At 34.7% G+C, this 20669-nt stretch overlaps 1 protein-coding gene across 3 annotated transcripts in view; it reads right to left on the bottom strand.

Moving 5' to 3' along the window:
* Swt1 (Swt1 RNA endoribonuclease) overlaps positions 1-20669 on the bottom strand; it is a 368135-nt gene that overhangs the window by 249030 nt on the left and 98436 nt on the right. For all 3 annotated transcript variants that reach the window (XM_090396646.1, XM_090396647.1, XM_090396648.1), the window contains 2 exons: positions 6768-6849; positions 3333-3409 (listed from right to left, as the gene is read on the bottom strand). In XM_090396646.1, the coding sequence (XP_090252772.1) occupies positions 3333-3409; positions 6768-6849 (159 nt within the window). The remainder of the gene's footprint in view (positions 1-3332; positions 3410-6767; positions 6850-20669) is intronic.

Below are 20669 nucleotides of genomic sequence, written 5' to 3'. Positions count from 1 at the left end.
CTGAAAAGGAGTTCATACCAGATTTTGCATTCAAAGAGACTTGAATCTAGCCCGAGATAGGCTCCCTACAGCCTCTAGGGATAGGATTTAGCCAAGGCAGATTACAGTAGCAGAGGGGTCAAGGATACATAAATTACTGTGTTTGTAGGTACTTTTAACTATTCTCAAACAGAGTTGAGTAAGGATAAGGGAGAGGATTTCTAGCATACCATGAAACACAAAAAGGTAAGGAAACAAACAAAAATAGCCACAAAACTAACATTACCAAATTAATGTGGAGGAGATTTTGCATAGAATGGTTGAAGACAGGGAGAGAACAAGAGGTCATCCCTAGAGGCTGTATAAGGCGAGTGTGAGCAAAGGGGTGAGGAGCAGTTTTTTTCATGGAGAGTGGTTAGTGACTGGGATGCATCGCCTGAGAGTATAGTTAAAGCATGCTATGATAAATTATGTGTGTTACAGTGGGACCTCCTACGATAGGGACCTCCAAGAAATTTTTCCCAGCTTTCTATGTGTCCCTTTCTGGTTTCTCTTTTGGCTATTGTTCATTTTTTTTTTTATCTAGTTTTTTTTTTTTTTTTAATCATCTTTTAACTACCTTACCAGCCATTATGGATCAAATACGCATCCTCATATGCTTCATATCCATCATATATTTCAATGTAATATCAGTGGTATTATAATTTTAATATGCACTTCGCATCCATGATAACCTTGACGTCTATAGACGTCTTGGCCGGTAGCAAGGTAAAAGGCTAGTTTTTTTATTTTCAATTAGTGTTTTTATTTCATTGTTCCACATGCATTTTGTTTTTAATTTTTATGGTGTTTTTAGTGTGTCCAGACTTTCATATCTGCTGATATAATAATTACTTTCATATTATTCCACTGTTTATCTCTTCATTTTCTTATAATTTTTCTGAATGGTTATTAATCCTCTGTTGGCATAAATTTCTTATACTTAGATCATTCAGTAGTCATCATCATCAAATTCCTGATATGTATCCTCAGGGGATGCACAGGATATTATGATACATAATATCCTGTGCATCCCATCTGATCAACAATTTTCCTCCAAATTAATCTATCTGTCAAGACTCCAACATTATCAGATCTCATACTTCTGTCTTCTAAGGCACTTTTTACTGTATCAATCTATTTACATCTTGATCTTCCTCTAGGTCTTTTTCCCTGCTGGCAACACTTGTTTTGGTAATCTTTCCTCTCCAGTTCTATTTAAGTGACCATACTACCTGAGATTTAGCTCTCTATTAACACATTCTTCAATGCTAACAATGGCAGTTTTTTCCTGATATTCTCATTTTTAATGTGCCATCGATGACATCTGTTCACTCCACTAATCTTTCTCAGAACACTTGTATTACAGGTCTCGAGTCTTTGATCAAGCGTTTCATTTCTAACCCAGCTCTCAGATCCATAAATTAAAACTGGTTCAGTAGTCTTACTTTGTAATTAGATTTTGTTTCTCTGGTTTATTTATTTATTTTTCTGCATTTTGTAATGCAATATTGTGGAAACTTCAATTCTGCCTGAACTAAATGATAATTTAGCAACTTGCTCACATTCTATAACAATGTTACCATTGAACTAGACAAGAGGAATGGATACACCATGATACTTTTGGATTTTGCTAAGGCTTTTGACAGAATACAGCATGGCAGACTGCTGCATAAATTGGAGAAAATGGGCTTGGGTTATACAATATTAGCATGGATAAGAGGATGGCTGACTGACAGATATCAAAAAGTGGTATATGGGGAGATCTGAGTTTGCAAGGTTTAACAAGTGGTGTACCACAAGGATCAGTGCTTGGTCCATTGTTATTCAATTACTACATTAATGATATTGGGAAGGATTTGACAAGTTGAGCGAGGCCTGATTTTTGTGGTTCGATGAGGCAGATATGGTCTTGATGTTCCGAAATGCGTTTAAAAAACTGATCTGCCTGTCTGTCCATAATAAGAGAGTTTACAGGAGCATGGAACCTCGTATACACCAGGTAGTAGCATAGGTGAAAGTTTGTCTTTAGGCGAAGGTAAGAAGTTGTGGATCTGGTTGATGGGTTTGTAGGCGGCAGCAAGATTGCATTTCTTCATAATTTTCGAGAGCCGTTCAGAGATGCCTTTGATATAAGGTATGGGAATCCTATGGGCTTGTTCTTGTCTAGGTTGATGTGTGGAGAAGTTGCTGATGATTTTTTTTTTATTTCATCAGCAAATCTGATGAAAGGCAACGCCTTGGCATTGGAGTTGCCTTAGTTTGCACTACTTAAAAGACATGAGCACTGCCCAAGCATCCATGTTCACCTTTTATTAGTACATTTTTTTTTAAGGCTTTCACTGGCCTGACAGTTGTTTTAAATTTGTTTGTTCTCTTCAGAGACCAGACAGAAACCCCTTAAAAGAGCAAAATCTCTCATTCAGTAGTAAGGAAATCAAATATCAGAGAAATGTATTTTTCGTAAGTGAACTCACGGTTGGTGCGTAAAAGTAATTACTAAAAAAGTCATATGGCTTCATTTCAGCGATGTAAAATTACATAGGCAAAGTGGATATTAGATCCAACATCATTTCAAAGTTGAATGTTTACAGAAATTATATATATTATATATTATCAGCTACTAAGGCAACACCGAACCTCGGCATCGGTGTTGCCTCAGTAGCCGAGAGTTCACTTATGAAAAATACATCTCTGACATTTGATTTCCATAGCACTAAATGAGAGTTTTTGTTCTCTTAAGGGATTTTTGCCTGATCTCTGAAGAGAACCAACCATTTCAAAATAGCAGTCAAGCCAGTGAAACTTAAAAAGCACTAATAAAATGCAAATATATGGATGCTTGGGCAGCACTCATCTCTTTAAAGTAGTGCAAACTAAACCAACTCCAATGCTGAGGATTGTATTCTCATCAGCTCTCTGATCATTTTTATGCAACTTTCATAGTTTCTAGAAACATTTCATTTGAAATAATGCTGGATCTAATATCCACTTTGCCTATAACATTTTACATCACCAAAATGAAACCATATGGCTCTTCTTTTAATAACTATTTCAGGACTTCAAGCATAACATGGGCACCTCAGTGTAACAGCAAAAAAAATTGTCATGAAAACCATCGAACAGTGAAATCTAAATTATCTACATGAAATTCACAATGCAGTTACATTCCTAAGAAACAAGCCAAATAACAGATAATAAATAATAAAGCTCACTCTCTTTAGCGAATTCAGATTTAAAAAAAAAAAAAAAAAAGTCTACATATGAATAATTATACTTTTGTTTTGAAAGTGAGTAAAAAAGCTAGTACTTACAAAGTGCTTATCAGACTTTAATCCATCCAATTCTTGAATAACAACCCATGGAATAAAAATATTTGGTTGTCCACAATCTATATATGAAATATGAGTATATTTTAAGCTAATCCATACAACTATGATGATAAAGAGTAAAATTTGCAAAAACAGAAACCATTTTACTTCTTTGTTAAAAAAGTAAAATTCTTTTCAGCAAAATTATGGAGACTGCAACTGTGTTAGGAATAATTACTTTAATTTCCCAAAGTTTCAGCCTTCATATTAAGGACATCATCTGGAGTATACACATATATATAAAAAGACAAGCTATATTACATTTCAAACAGTATGTCAAAGTGACAATGATTTGATCATCATTATTCTACTGGCCTGACCTCACTTTGGCATACTGTTTGAAATGTAATATAGCTTGTCTTTGTGTGTGTGTGTGTGTGTGTGTGTGTGTGTGTGTGTGTGTGTGTGTGTGTGTGTGTGTGTGTGTGTGTGTGTGTGTATCTATATATATATCTATATCTATGTATGTGTGTGTGTGTGTACTCCAGATGATGACCTTAATATGAAGGTTGAAATGTCGAGAAATTGAAGTAATTATTTTTATGGAAGTTTTTTCACTTGGCTATGCTATTAATTATATATTGGGTTTTATCCTTTATCCAAGTATAAGCAAACAAAGTTTGCAACTGAAGTACTTTTTTGTTTGCACCTTTTAAGTTTGCACCAGAATCTCCTGAAAGTACTTCAGGTGTAAACTTTGTTTGCTTATACTTGGATAAAGGATAAAACCCAATATATAAAGTAATTATTCCTAACACGGTTGCAGTCTCCATAATTTTACTAAAATGAATGCTGATCACCAAGCAACACTAAAGGAAAGAATAAAAAAGTAGAATGGTTTCTAACAAGGAACAAATAATCTATGATATGTGAAGAAATTTATTTGTGCTGGTAGAATAGAACAGTGTTAGATCAAATATTTTTGGAATAAAACAGCATGAGTACAGAATTTATTGATGATACCTCATTAATCATAATTGGCATTATTAAGTATACTTTCCAAAGTAAGAATACTATTTGCATAATGAATATTTACTAAATGGATAAAATTTAAAATACTAAAATTTTTACTTTTTAACACTTTTTTTTTTATTTGTGGCAAATTAGCCTAATGTTAATGCCATCATCTTCTGTGTAAATGATAAGTTAATTAGTCTAATGAAGCATTTCCCAACCATACATAACTGGAACTTTCTTTCTCTTTTTCAGTAAAACCTTTTGTGGTCAATCATATATATATACATCCATTTATATAAAACTGATGCATAGCAGTTTTTTTTTTTTTTTTGTAATTTCTGATATTAGTAATGCAAATGTGTTATTGTGCATATTAGTAATGTTGGTTTGAGAGTGGCTGTATAAACCAACACTTTGGCTACGCTATATTGATGATATGCTTGCTATTTGGCCACATGGCCCTGAGACATTGAAAACATTCTTAGCACATTTAAATAGCCAACATCCAAAAATCCACTTTACTATGGAACTGGAAGCCAACAACTGTCTGCCCTTCCTGGATACACTCATCACACGTCTCCCAGATGGTTCCTTATCATTTTCAGTTTTCAGAAAACCCACACATACAGGCAGATACTTACACAAACAATCACACCATCATCCTTCTCAACAATATGGCATATTAAAAACGCTAACCCATAGAGCGAGAGCAATCTGTTCAAATGACAAGGCTCTTACTGCTGAACTGACTCACTTACGCCACACCTTCTTGGCCAACGGCTACAATCCACAAAAAATAAATAAAATACTAAACACTCCTAAGAAACCCCTCCCACCATCCACCACAGAGAACTACAACAAAACAGTCACCATCCCTTACATTAAAGGCACATCCGAAAAGATCTCAAGAATTCTCAATAAACATAAACTACGCACTACATTCAGACCATGTAGCAAATTAGCCACCCTCATCCGCTCTCCCAAGGACAGCATTCCTCCTTTATCACATCCAGGAGTCTACCAAGTACCCTGCTCATGCAATCTAGCCTACTACAGTCAAACAGGAAGAACTGTGAATATCCGTATCAGCGAACATAAACGATACGTCCGGAAATATCATTATGGGAAGTCGGGCCTAGCAGACCATGCTCTGGATACCCCTGCACACAGGATCAACTGGAAAAACACAAAAGTACTACACAGAAACCCATATAAATCAGAGAGATTGTTCTTAGAGGCGACAGAAGCCCTAAAACACACTCCAAATCTCAACAAATATGGTTGTATTAACTTGCCGAAGATCTGGGAGACAGTCATATTAAGAAAAAACTAGCACTTTTCTAGGACTCTAGTAATATATGATAGCGTTTTTTTTTTTTTTTTTTTTTTTTTCAGATAGAGGGTGCCAAAATCAGGACTCTAGTCTTTGTGTTGCTGCTACAATTTTGTTTAAGTACACCATGTTGTTTTAGTCTCGCGTATTGTGACAAACAGTGTTTTTGTGCTCTGAAGATGCTGGTTATAATACCAGCGAAATATCAGCATCAAGTTAATAAATTAATTATTTACTTAGTTTCTGTGTTCTATTATACCGTTAAAATAATAAACAACATGTTCGACGAACACATAAGTCTGTCCACACATATAGCTCAATTTTGCATTATGTAAGCCAGAGCAAATGGGGATGGACATGAAGCTAGTGACACCGATAAGAAGAGAATAGTCAATAAAATGGCATCTGTGAGTACTTCAATGAAGTTGCCAGCCTAGTCGCTCATGTAATTAGCATATCCACTCCCTGACCAACAGGCTGCTGTTTCAAATCCTGCTTTGGACATGGATGTTCGTGATTGTTTTTAGGTGGGAGATGAATTTCATCGCCTGGTGTAAGACCACTGCCCCACTTATGAGATCTGAAGTTCCATGTTATCATTTCAAATCCAATGTCTCATTCTATTATGCTGCCCCATCCAACCTAATTTAATTACCATCATCATCAAATTCCTAATATATATATATGTATGTGTGTATATATATATATATATATGTGTATATATATATATATATATATACACACACACCCTCAAGGGGTATATATTTGTGTTATTAGCAAGCTGGCTATATAATAACCAGCCTGCTAATAACACAAATGCAATCAATGCACAATAACACATAATTATATAGGCTATTAGATAGAACTAATCCTTTCTCCCCTTCCAAAAAAATATCTAATTTAGAGCAAAACTGAGGGTTTCAGTTTTGCTCCAAAAAGCACTAGCACGTGCACACACACACACACACCATCTCTCTCTCTCTTCCCAATATAAAACTGCACCAAATTCCATCAAGTAGTTAAAAATATGAAAAATGCACATAAAATTATGTGGCCATAAACATACACAGATTTATAAAATTACTTGCCTTCTAATGGTAATTCTATCAACTGATCCAAGAATTTCAGTTCTCCTATTAAGATGTTTGTATCCACTACAATATAATAACTCTGAAATCACACATAACAAAAATTGTTTTAAATCTTCAGAAATAATTCAAGACATTATTAATGAAAACTATAACAATGATAAAGGATCTGCCAAAAACGCATGAATGTATTTGTGTGATAAATGTGCTGAAGATAATGTGCTATTTAACTCATCTGTTCCATGGTAAATGTTAGTATCTGAAAGTTATTACAGAACTTGCCCAATCAGTTTTCAGTTTTCAAAATAAAATAAAGCTTTTTCAAAGAGATCTGACAACAAAGAAATATGAGCACTTTCCCAACCTTAAATTAAGAATAACTGCTTTTCCTGATGCTGAAATTTAAAAACAGTAAACTGAAACAATTTGAAGGAAACTTAGAAACACTTTATAATGATTTTGAGAATAGGTTTGAGAAACTAAAAAAGTTAAAGCCATAATTTGAATTTCTTGTGAATCCTTTTGTGATTGATGTCATCAATGATGGATGTCCTGTTGTTGCACCTTTTACCGTGGATGTTGCTTCAATAGAGACGGAGCTTATTGAGCTGCTGGGAAGATGTGGGTTTGAAGCTAGTACATAAAAGCTCATCTGTAACTGACTCTTAGAAACAAATCCCAGAAGCAGAGTATCCCAATCTTCAGAAAACTGGCTTCCAAATACTCTCTGTTTTCGGGGCAACTTACTGCTGTGAATCTCTCTTCTCTGCAATGAAATTTGTCAAGTCAAAATATTGTGATATCCTCACTAACAGCCACCTCACTGAGCTTCTCAGTGAGGTGGCCGTTAGTGAGAATAGCAGCTAACAGCTAACAGTTTTAACATCCTACCAGCCAGATTTTTAACTATTAACTGCACTAATGGAGATTCAATCAAAGCCTTCAACAAGTAGAGATTAAACATATTCTTCTTTGGTGAGTAGGACTGCTATACAGTTATATTTTTTATTATTTATAAATACAATTTTAAAATAATATTTTCTGTGGCTCTTGAACATTCAAAAATGTACAAAAAGTATTATATGTGGCTCTTATTACCGAAGAATTTGCCCACTCCTGGTATATGATGGATAGTGCTGTTATGTGTAGATGGTAAAATTAAAGAGCAGAGAGTATAGATACTTTTGGCATGTGTCCTTCTGCTATGAGTCTTTGGACTTGTTGGAGGGGACACATAGTAGTAGTATTAATAATTCTAACTTACTACCCTTTTCAATTCTACTCAATAATCTTATACAAATCATCCATTTACCCTCCAAACAGATTTGACCTCTAATCCTTATTAGTAAGGAAAGGCATACATATAGTAAAAATATTAAACTGCATTGGAAATTACACAGGAATAAGTTTATTAAATACAGATTAGAAAATTTACAGAAAAATCCTGAATAAAAGACTCAGAAATATTGCAAATAATCTACTCACAGAAGAACAAAATGGTTTCAGACATGGAAGAGAGTATGTATAGACAATATTTTTGTGTTAAAACAAATTATCGAAAAAAAAAAAAGAATTTAATTTAGAGACTCATAAGGTCTTTATTGATTATGAGAAAGCTTTTGATAAACTACACAGAGAAAAACTATGGAATATAATGAAAAAACAGAGATATCTATTATATTTAGTACAAGCTAAAGTTTATATAAAGATACAAAAAAAAAAGTTACAGTTAGGTAATAAATTAGCAGAAGAGATTAAAATAAATCATGGTGTCAGACAGAGATGTAGCTTATTTTCTACTCTCATAATCATCATCATGCATATCAAGGATTTAGGCCTAGCGTGGCCCGTTCCGGCCTTAGAAGTCATCGTTGAATCTTTTAAGAGGATGTCCTGGTTTTCTTTTTCCTAATGGTTTTGGTAATCTTTCTATGTTCATTCTTTGAACATGTTCCATCCATTTATGTTTATATTTTTTAATTTCTTCTATTACTGATTCTTGGTTTAATTCTTTCATAATTTCTTCGTTTCTTTTGTGATGAAATAGAGTATACTTTGCAGTTTTTCTCATAAACTTCATTTCTGCTGTTATTAATCTTTGTTTGTCTTCTTGTTTTATTGTCCAGATTTCACTTCCATACAATAAGACTGGTAAGGCTAATGTATTGTATACTTTTAGTCTGGTTCGTTTTTGAACTAGGTTTGGTATAAATATAGAGTTAATTACACCTGTTATTTTTAAATATTTTGCAATTTTTAGGTTTATATCTTTTTCATTTTCATATGTGATTACATATCCTAGGTAGTTAAATGACTTCACCTATTCTAAGATCTTAATTATCTATTACTATTTTAGTTCTTACTGGATCTTGTCCTTTAAAGGCCATAGTTTTTGAATTCTCTGTTGATATTATCATACCATAATCTTTGGCTATCTCATTTAGATCTAAAATAGCTTTCTGTAAGTTATCTTCAGAATTTGTAATTATTATTTGGTTGTCAGCAAAAAGGAGAGTGTTTAAGTTCACAGTAACTCTTAGTAAGGGAATACCATGAGTTTAATGATGGAAAATCTCACGTAAAAAGATTTTTTAATACTATAATTTTCACCTATGTGTCACAGGCATTCTCAGTACATGTTAAGCTCAAATTAAACAATAACTGACAATTCCAAAAAGCGCCACCTAAGTAGCTAGTGTAAGATAACTAAAAAGGTCAATAAAATTTCCTAACAAAAAAAAAAAAAAAAACCTATATATACAATAAAAAGTTAGGAAAGATTAGCTGATTTGTAAAGTACTATCTCCTAAAGGGGATAGACGTAAACCATCGGATCTGTTTAAGTTAGGAGAGTGGAGTAAAGTTTCACATGTTTCTTTATAAAGCCGTTCAGGTTTAAGGTACTGATGTTCTTCTAGTCGAATAGAGACATATCTTCCTGTTTGTCTGAAATAAGATAATCCACAAGAGCAAAATTAAGACGTGGAAGCTTGTCCTTAGGAGAAGTGAGAAAGGTGGAGATTTTTCTAAACAGTCGAAAGGCAACAAAAATATTCAGTGGTTTTAAAACTTTTGCTATACGTTCACTGATGCCTTGTACATAAGGGATAGGAATGGGCGTTATTTCTTCTGTATTTGAAGAGGAAGACATATTAAAACTACTCAAAGCTCTTTTAATGAAGGAATTCCTGTATCCATTAGATAGAAAGGAAGAAGTAATATATTGCAGTTCTTTCTGTAAGAGATCATCTGAAGAACAAAAGGAGTTGGCTCGATGAACCAGTGTTTTAATAGTCCCTGCCTTTTGACTGGGATGGCGATGAGATTCAGCATGGATATAATGGCCAGTATGAGTCTTCTTTCTATAGACTGAGAAATGTAGGTTACCATCTGGTTGGCGAAGAATTAGAAGATCTAAAAAGGATAACTGCTTATTTGATTCTATTTCTACAGTAAAATGGATTCTTGGATGAAGTGCATTTAACTTAGTGAGAAACTGTTGAAGTTCATCAGAAGAGCCATTCCAAATAGCAAAAATGTCATTGACATATCTGAAACAATGAGTAGGTCTGGGAGAAATGTTGTCAAAGATACGTTTTTCAAAATGTTCCATAAAGCAGTTGGAGATAGCAGGAGAAAGAGGATTGCCCATTGCTGTTCCTTCAAATTGTTCATACAACTTATTTTTAAAGGAAAAATAGCCAGATGTATTACAAAATCAAATATTTTTACAATATCTGAAGGAAATTCCTGTTGCAGTAATTCAATACTTTCAGATAAAGGAACATTTGTAAATAAAGAAACAACATCTAAACTGATCATGATATCAGAAACGTCCAAATGAAGATCTTAAATTTTATTTTTGAAATCTAAAGCATTTTTTATATGAGTATCAGTTCTTCTAATTGAGGAAGTGAGTAACTTTGATAAAAATTTTGAAATTTTGTAAGTGGATTGTAAGTAGATTGTAACCTATACAATCTACAACTGGCCTCAATGGAATGCCTGGGTTTATGAACTTCCGGAAGACCATACAATCTAGGTGGACAACCAAAGAAGGTTCTAAGTTTTTTCTTTTGATCTTCGTTCCAAGTCGATACATTATCTATAAGAAAATTAAGTCTATTCAATTGACTCCGGGTAAGATCCGATGTAAGAGGTCTATAAGTTGAATAGTCGCAGACTAATAGGGACATTTTCCTCTCATATTCCTTCCTATCTTGAATGACTACAGCCTTCCCTTTATCAGATTTCGTAATAATTAAATTATTGTTATTCTTCAGTGATTTCAATGCTTTAAATTCACATATTAAAAACGTAACCTGTTGGCTGTTTTTTGGGAGGATCGAATACCTCTATTTATGCTGTGAAAAAAATCCATAAGGAGAACCTTTTTAGGAGCAACGGCGAAATCATAACCTTTTTTTTCGAAGATATACGTAATATAGTGTTAAAAATTTCAACCATTAAAACAGATTCTAGAGCATTCGTGATGTCCATAATTTCTCTATTTAAGAGAGCTAGAGACTTTTTAGCTTAATGTAGCTGATAATTTAAAAGAGACTTACTAGCTTTTACATAGATCCAATGAGCTTTTGGGGACCTGAAAACTTCTTTTATTTTACAGCAGGTAGGAATAACCTGAGCCATCTTACATCGCTTTAGGAAGATTATTCTGTTAATGCATTTAGCCTTCTTTACCAAAGCTTTACCGTATCTAGCAGATTGTTTGGAAATAGACTCTCTGTAAAGTCTTGCAATAACTCATAGTAAGGGAATACTGTGAGTAGACATATATATACAAAATTAATGACGGAAAATCTCACGTAAAAAGATTTTTAATAGTATAATTTTTGCCTGTGTGTCACAGGCATCCTCAGTACATGTTAAGCTCAAATTAAACAATAACTGACAATTCCAAAAAGCACCACCTAAGTAGCTAGAGATAACTAAAAAGGTCAAAATTTCCTAACATCATCCTCAGATAATGCAACAGATCACAAATAAATCATCAACATACTGTATTTATTTAGAGTCAAACTGTGGATTGATGGCTGGTACCAAACATGTGCTTTTCAAAATGCTTCAGGTCAGTATTTCCCTTTGCTTGGAAAGACTTGGATTTGACTCCAGCATAAGATACAAAGAACCAGCATAACAACTTTTCATCTGAAAGTGAGTTGGGTGATCTCATATGGAGCTAGAAAGGTTTTTTCCTCAAGAAACTTGAGTTTTTTTTTCATCCTGAAAGACAGATAAACCAACCCAAGAATATAAGAAAGTGATGGACATAAGATCTATGTAAATATGGATAACTCATCATAACATTAATCAGATTTCAATAAAGCCAAATTTCTATTTGATCATGAAAAGGAAAATTATTATTAATCTCCTATCAACAATTTAACTCCAAATCAGTCCATAGTTTGTAAGCACTCCAACATTGTCATATATAACATTTCATTCTTCTAAGGCACTTCTAACTGAATCAATTGACCTTTACCTTGGTCATCCTCTAGGTCTTTTTCCTGACATCTTGGCATTGAACACCTGTTTTACTAACCTTTCCTCACCCATTCTATTTAAGTAGTCATACACCTTAGATTAATCAGCTGACACATTCTTGAATGCTAATAATGTCAAGTTCCTTTCTAATATCTTCATTTTTAATATTATTCTGCCATTGATGCCAAGAGTTCACTCTCATAATTTTTCTCGGAAACCCTCATATGTGTGTCTTTGAGTAAGTGCTTTATTTCTAACCCAATTCTCACCTCCATAACTTAAAATACTTAAAATTTGTTTAGTGTTTGGGCTAATTTCTCTCATATTCCGTATAAGTTTATTCAGCTGGCTACCCACCATACCAGCTTTGCTTATTCTGTTGTCTAGTTCCAGATTTAACTAGCCATTTTCACTAATAACTGTGCCTAAACAGCTAAAATATTTTATAGGATCTCCATTCAGAATGCAATATTCAATATGCTCCTGCCTATTTTCATAATTTTAGTCTTTTTACTGCTGATTTTGTTACAATTTATAACAAAAATTTGTTATGGCTGTTATTCAATTTAGTTATAGAATCCTGAAGACTTGCACTAGAGTGTTTAGGAGTACATCATCTGCATAAAGCAAAGAGTTAAGTTCGCATCTCCAATTCTAATATCAGACCTAATGGAACTTTCTTTCATAATGTAGTCCATATAGATGTTGAATAAGAGTGTAGATAACGTGCATCCTTGTCTTATCCCTGATTTTACATCATTACTAAGTGTTCCAGGTAAGATTTATGTAAGGATACTTGAAAAGAGATTGAGAAAGAGAAACCATTCACCATAAGATAAATAGTTGAGAAATTGTGGGAATATGACAAGGATCTGTACTTAAGCAAAGGTTGGTCGATTGGTAGAGCCTCTGCTACTAATGGCTCATGAAAAAGGTTTAAGCAAGTTAGTAGTTGGAAGGGGTTCAATCATTCGATGCTGCTGGCACACTCCTCTCCCTCGATGAGTCTTTGGACTCCCTGAAGGTGTCACATAATAATATATCTGGAAAAGGAATAGGAAAAGATGCTCAAAGAAAAGATTTTCAAAACACTACAATTATATAGGGTGAATGGAACATTATACAGAGCCATACACACTGTAGATTTAAGTTGTCAATAGTTAAATACTTAAGTTTGGTACTTAAATAGTACCAAATAACTAGTCTAGTCATAAATACTGTTATGACTTGAACATTGCATTAACTGTTAATCTATCAGTAAATCATTTACAACTTTCAGCACATACAAACCACATGTATAGCTTGCATGTAGAAGTGCTCAATGTTCAAAATGTATCTCTTTTGCCTTCACACATGCCCAAAGTCTGTAAGGCCACATATCGATGGGTTCACCACTCTCCCGGGCCTTGGCCAATTTCTTTATGGAGACCATTGAAGAAAAAGCCTTAGCCTCTGCCCCGCAAAAACCAACCATGTGGTTTCACTATGTTAATGATGTGTTCGCTATTTGGCCACATAGCTCTGAAACACTCCTCTCCTTCTTAACACACTTAAACAACCAACACCCCAGAATCAAGTTCACCCTGGAAAAAGAGGGAAACAACAGCCTCCCTTTCCTAGACACACTAGTCACCCGCCAGACTGATGGAACCTTGGTTTTCTCAGTTTATAGAAAACCCACCCATACAGGCAGATACATTCACCAACAATCCCCCCCACCTCACAACAATATGGAGTGGTGAAAACACTATACAACAGAGCTAAACTAATCTGTTCTAACGACATGGCACTAAACACTGAACTAAATCACATCCTCAACACTTTCTCAGCCAATGGCTACCCGTCCCCCTAAAAAAAATCCAAAAAATATTAAAACCTACAAACCACAGCCCCCCCCCCTCCCCACTCCACAACAAGGATTACTCTAAATCCATCACCATTCCCTATCTGAGGCACCTCGAAAAAAATTACCAAAATCTTAAAAAAACATGACGACCTCCTGTTGCAGGCCTTACAGAAAATTGCATCCCTTATCCACTCCACTAAAGACCAACCACTTAGCCCAGACCTACCTGGTGTATACCAGCTCCCTTGTAGTTGTAAACTGTCTTACTTTGGCAAAACAGGCAGGACAGGGAATATCTGAACACAAGGACTACATCCGTTTTCACAAGTACAGCCATTCTGGTCTGGCAGACCATGCTCTGGATACACACCACAGAATACAGTGGAAGAAAGCTACAGTAATACACCGTAGCAAATACAAATTCGAAAGACTATTTATGGAATCAGCCTCAGCCCTAAGAAACTCTCCAAACCTCAACAAATTTGTTGAGGTATGCGACTGCCCCAAATTTGGGAGGCTTACATCAGCAGAGCCCAATAGCCAAGAACACCTACTTAGCCTGCTAGAGGGCACCATCAGGACTTTTAGGAGAACAACAGCTTCATCTCTTCATTCTCAGTTACTGTGTTGTATTGCCTTTTTTTTGTAAGTTCCTTTTGAAAATGGCAACGCGACGCCGAAATATCGGAAATATTTATTAAAGTGAAATTTAATTTACATTCGTATCTACGTTGATCAATTCCTGAAGTGATTTAGTAATGCAAAACCAACGTATAAGCCTGTCTACGAGAATTCATAACATGTACGATCAGCATTTGCGATGTGCCCATTATTGATAGTATTACTGTCAAAATGAAATGCAAAGCATTTGAAATTTTGATGTACTTACTAGATTCTGATAGATGAGTTACTTTCAGTCTTCTTTAATGTAATTTAAAATTGTTAAGTGTTGAGATATTTGTTGTTTCATGAAGACATTCTTTTTACACTATAATAAATTTAGTTTAATCCTTTATCCAAGTGTGAGCAAACAAAGTTTGCACCTGAAAATATCTTCATGACTGTAGGAAGGTGGTGCAACTGTTGGCAACTCGGAGCAAAGGTGGACCAAGCTCTCATCACTCCTTGTCTCAGTATCTCCCACCATGCAAAGCACATGTCCACAAGGACATGTATAATGCTATGCAATGAGGAAAGAGCCACTACCCAGATCTCTTTCGACCTTTATTGAGGTCTCGTCAGTGGGAGGCAGACCCAGAGGTGGTGACACTAAGGCAGAAGCAATAGAGAGGTCATATTTACCTATATGAGTTGCCAACCAGTGTACCACCTTATTATTAAATTACTCCGGATTTAGAGAAAGATGTGGAAGTTTATTTTGCACTTGGTTAGACTATAAACTTCCAACATCTTTTTACACTATCGAGACGTGTCAGCTAATATACATAACTTCTCACTTGCCATTTACATGAGGTGGCATGCTCACTAAGGAGATTGATGGGTGATTGACAGCTGAAAGAGAGAGCATTTGGCACATTAGTAACAAGAAAAACAAATAGAGAGAGAATGAAAATTTGAAAACGGTAATCAGAGAATTTTGTTCTTAGGAAGATTTTAAGAAAATGTGACAGCTAGGAGAATATTAATGGAAGATTCCAAAAAGGATTCGTAGCATTGCAAATCTTTAAACTGGAAGAGTTAAGAGACTCAACAAGTGTTTAATAAATAAAAGAAAATATTAGAGTTGCCATTCTAATTCAATGTTCGAGAAAATGCTGAATGGAAAGTTTCATCTTCTGTCTAAAGAATGCCAGATCTTCTTTATAGTTATTCTACTGGAAAAGCAATGGAATTAGTAAAATATGACATTGTAAAGTGGCTTATCATGAAGAGCTCTACTTGGATATGTTGTTTATGAAGTAGTAGTAGAAGAAACTTCTTTGGTACAAAAATTGGTGATTTGTGCATCAAACTGAACAGCAAGAGGTAAGAATATTTATACTTCTGTGAAATAGAAGAAATACTGTGTGCTACATAAAGGAGATAAAAAAGGATCCTATGAAAAAGAAGTAAATTTTATATTTTTGGAAAGGGCCTGACAAGGAAACTGACTCTGATGAACTTTTTTTTTTATGAAAAATTAGATGTTTAGTGTGTATACATGACAAAGTATATGTTAAACAATCCAGTAATAGAATGACACAGAGAATGAATGATTTTATTTTTTGGGTAAGAAGATCTGTAAAGTGTAGACTTATTTTAAATGCTTGGATCCAATTAATTTTGTAGTTTTTTATGTAATTTATTTATAATGTATATATATATATATAAATATATATTTTAGTTTCATTAAGTGTATATATTTTTTATTTGATCATCATTATCATCACCATCAAATTCCTGACATGTACCCTTAAGGGATGTACAGGATATGATAGTACTACATGAAAAATTTACACCATTACTAACGTCCTATTTACAATTTTCCTCCAAATCAGTCTGTTACTTGTCAAACTCCAACATTATCAGATCTTATATTTCTATCATCTAAGGCACTTTGTACCGTATCAATCCACCTATACTTTGGTCTTCCTCTGGGTCATTTTCCTGCAAACCTGGCAGAGACCACTTGTTCTGCTAATCTTTCCTCGCCCATTCTGTTTAAGTGATCATACCACCTGAGATTAGCTCTGCTAACGCATTCCTGGATGCCGACAATGTCAAGTTCTTTCCTAATATCCTCGTTTTCAATATGATATTGCCATTGATGCCATCTGTTCACGCCTCTAATCTTTCTCAGGACTCTCATATCTGCGGTCAAGTGTTTTACTTCTGACCCAGCTCTCAGATCCATAAGTTAAAACTGGTTTGAACACTGTCTTGTATACAGCTAATTTAGTGTTCTGACTAATTTCTCTCTTATTCCATATGAATTTATTCAATTGACTTCCCACCATACCAGCTTTGCTGATTCTGTTGTCTATTTCTATATTTAATTTACCATCTTCACTAAAAATCGTGCCTAAGTAGCTGAAATGTTTTACTTGTTCCAAAGGTTCCCCATTCACAACACAGTTGACATTTTCAACAAGTCTACCTATTTTCATTGTCTTTGTCTTTTTAATGCTCACCTTCATACCATATCTATTACAGCAGTTATTCAATTTAGTCAGGGACTCTTGCAAACTTGTAGTAGATTTATTTAGAAGTATAACATTGTCTGCATAAAGCAAAGAGCTGACATTAACATCTCCAATTCAGATATCATGTTTAATACCACTTTCCTCCAAAATGTGATCCATACAGATAATGAATAACAGAGGGGATAATGTACATCCTTGTCTCACACCAGATTTACCATTAAACCATCTTCCTGTGCCTCCTTCAATTCCATCTGCTGACTTACAACTCAAATAAAGACTAAAAATTGCTTGATATAATGCCAAATTGACTCCATATAATTGTAGCATATTGAATAGCTTCTCTCTTGGCACCTTGTCATATGCCTTTTCCAGATCGACAAAACTTAAATACAGATCTTAGTTGTATTCCCATGCTTTCTCAACTGTTTGTCGTAAAGTGAAAATCTGATCCTGACAGCCTCTATTTTGCCTGAATCCAGCTTGTTCTTCACCAAGCTTTTCTACCACAATTCTTTTCAACCGTTTCTCAAGTATACTTATTAAAATCTTACCAGGAACACTCAGCATAGAAATACCTCTGTAATTTTCACATTCAGTTTTATTTCCCTTTTTATATATGGGTACTATGAAAGCTCCACTCCAAACCTTTGGGAATTTGTCCCTATTTCCAGGCTTTCCAAACTATGCGGTGCAGCCACTGTAAGACGTTTATACCACAACACTTCAGCATTTCTGGTCAAATATAATCTACGCCTGCTGCCTTTCCACATTTCAAGGCTTTGATGGCTTTTTCTACTTCAAGTATGGATATGTATTCCGGACTGTATGCCTGTTCAGTGTTTTTTACCACTGTGGTCTCACTGCTTATTTCATTTAGCAATTTTTCCAAGTAATTACTCCATACTTCAAGGATATCTTTTTCTCCTGTTTTCATGTCACCTTTATCATCTCTAACTCCTTTTACAGCCCTCTTTCCTCCATTTGTAAGCTTCTTCAACAACCTCCAGAATATCTTACCACCTTTCTTGATATGTATTTTCTATGTTCTTGCCAAAGTCCTCACATGACTTTTGTTTAGTTATACACAGTGTTTCGCTTCCTTACATTTGTCTCTGTATTCTCTAAGAGCAAAAGCTGATTTATTTCCCAGGAATTTTTGATAAGCTTTCTTCTTTTCCTTCACTGCCTCTTTAACTTCCTGTGTCCACTATGGAGTTCTGATTTTTCTATCTTTGCAGACAACCTCACCACATGCCTCTCTGGCTGAATCAATCAGGGTTTTCTTCAGGGATTGCCACTGAATCTCCAAGGTTTGGTTCCTGTTCTCAAACTCTTTCATTTTTTTCTTCAATAATCTTTGTGTATTTTAGTCTACAGTTCACATCTGAGAGCTGCTCAACTTTTATTCGCTTTAAAACTTTCTTGAAATGTGGAAAGGCAGCAGGAGTAGATGATATTCGACCAGAAATGCTGAAGTATTTTGGTATAAGAGTCTTACAGTGGCTGCACTGCATAGTTCAGAAAGCCTGGACAGAGGGACGAATTCCCGATGATTGGAGTAGAGCTCTCATAGTACCCATATATAAAAAGGGAAATAAAACTGCATGTGAGAATTACAGAGGTATTTCCCTACTGAGTGTTCCTGGCAAGATCTATTCAAGTATACTTGAGAAACGGTTGAGAAGAATTGTAGAAGAAAAGCTTGGTGAAGAACAAGCTGGATTCAGGCCAAATAGAAGTTGTCAGGATCAGATCTTCACTTTACGACAAATAGTCAAGAAAGCATGGGAATATAACAAAGATCTGTATTTAAGTTTTGTCGATTTGGAAAAGGCATATGACAAGGTGCCAAGAGAGAAGCTATTCAATACGCTGTAGTTATATGGTATCAATGGGGCATTATATCAAGCAATACTTTTTCTTTATTTGAGTTGTAAGTCAGCAGTTAGAATTGAAGGAAGTACAGGAAGATGGTTTAATGTTAAATCTGGTGTGAGACAAGGATGTACATTATCCCCTCTGTTATTCATTATCTATATGGATCACATTATAAGGAAAGTGGTATTAAACATGATATCGAAATTGGAGATGTTAATGTCAGCTCTTTGCTTCATGTGGATGACATTATACTTCTAAATAAATCTGCTACAAGTCTGCAAGATTCTTTGACTAAATTGAATAGCTGTTGTAATAGATATGGTATGAAGGTCAGAAATAAAAAGACAGAGACAATGAAAATAGGCAGAATCATTGAAAATGTCAACTGTGTTGTGAATGGAGAACCTGTGGAACAAGTAAAACATTTCAGCTATTTAGTCACGATTTTTACTGAAGATGGTAAATTAAATATAGAAATAGACAACAGAATCAGCAAAGCTGGTTAGGTGGGAAGTCAATTGAATAAATTCATATGGAATAAGAGAGAAATTAGTCAGAACACTAAATTAGCTGTATACAAGACAGTGTTCAAACCAGTTTTAACTTATGGATCTGAGAGCTGGGTCAGAAGTAAAACACTTGACCAAAGACTAGAGACCACAGATATGAGTCCTGAGAAAGATTATAGGTGTGAACAGATGGCATCAATGGCAATATCATATTAAAAATGAGGATATTAGGAAAGAACTTGACGTTGTCAGCATCCAGGAATGTGTTAGCAGAGCTAATTTCAGGTGGTAAGGTCACTTAAACAGAATGGGCGAGGAAAGATTAGCAAAACAAGTGTTCTGTGCCAGGTTGGCAGCAAAACGACCCAGAGGAAGCCCAAGATATAGATGGATTGATACGGAACAAAATGCCTTAGACGATAGAAATATAAGATCTGATAATGTTGGAGTCTTGACAAGTAACAGACTGATTTGGAGGAAAATTGTAGATAGGAAATTAATAATGATGTAATTTTTTCCATGTAGTACTATCATATCCTGTACACCCCTTGAGGGTACATGGCAAAAATTTGATGATGATAATGATGATGATAAGACTTTCTTACATGTTATTCTTTTCAATATGAAATTCACTTTTATCCTGCTCAAGACTAAATAGTGATCGCTTGCAATTTCAAATCCTCTGTACACACTGGTGTCCTGCACCAAGGAGAAAACATCACTATCAACAATAACATAGTCAATGAGACTTTTCTTATTCCTTGCCTCTTCTCTCCATGTGAATTGGTGCACATTTTTATGTTGGAACATAGTGTTAGTAATAACCAGTCCATGTCCTGAGCAGAAATCCAACAAGTATTTGCCATTATTATTAGCTTTGCTCTTTTCTCCAAATTTTCCCAAAATATTTTTGTATGTCTGACAATCACTTCCTACTTTGCTATTTAAATCCCCAACAAGGACCAACTTTTCCTTTTTCATTGTGTCAGTTGCTTTTTCTAAAGCATCAAAAAATTCCTCC

The sequence above is a fragment of the Typopeltis vanoorti genome, chromosome 8, assembly GCF_054136105.1.
Source record: "Typopeltis vanoorti isolate ZY-2024b chromosome 8, IOZ_Tvanoo_1.0, whole genome shotgun sequence".
Taxonomy (NCBI): Eukaryota; Metazoa; Arthropoda; class Arachnida; order Uropygi; family Thelyphonidae; genus Typopeltis; species Typopeltis vanoorti.
This window is presented reverse-complemented; position numbering and strand designations above follow the sequence as displayed.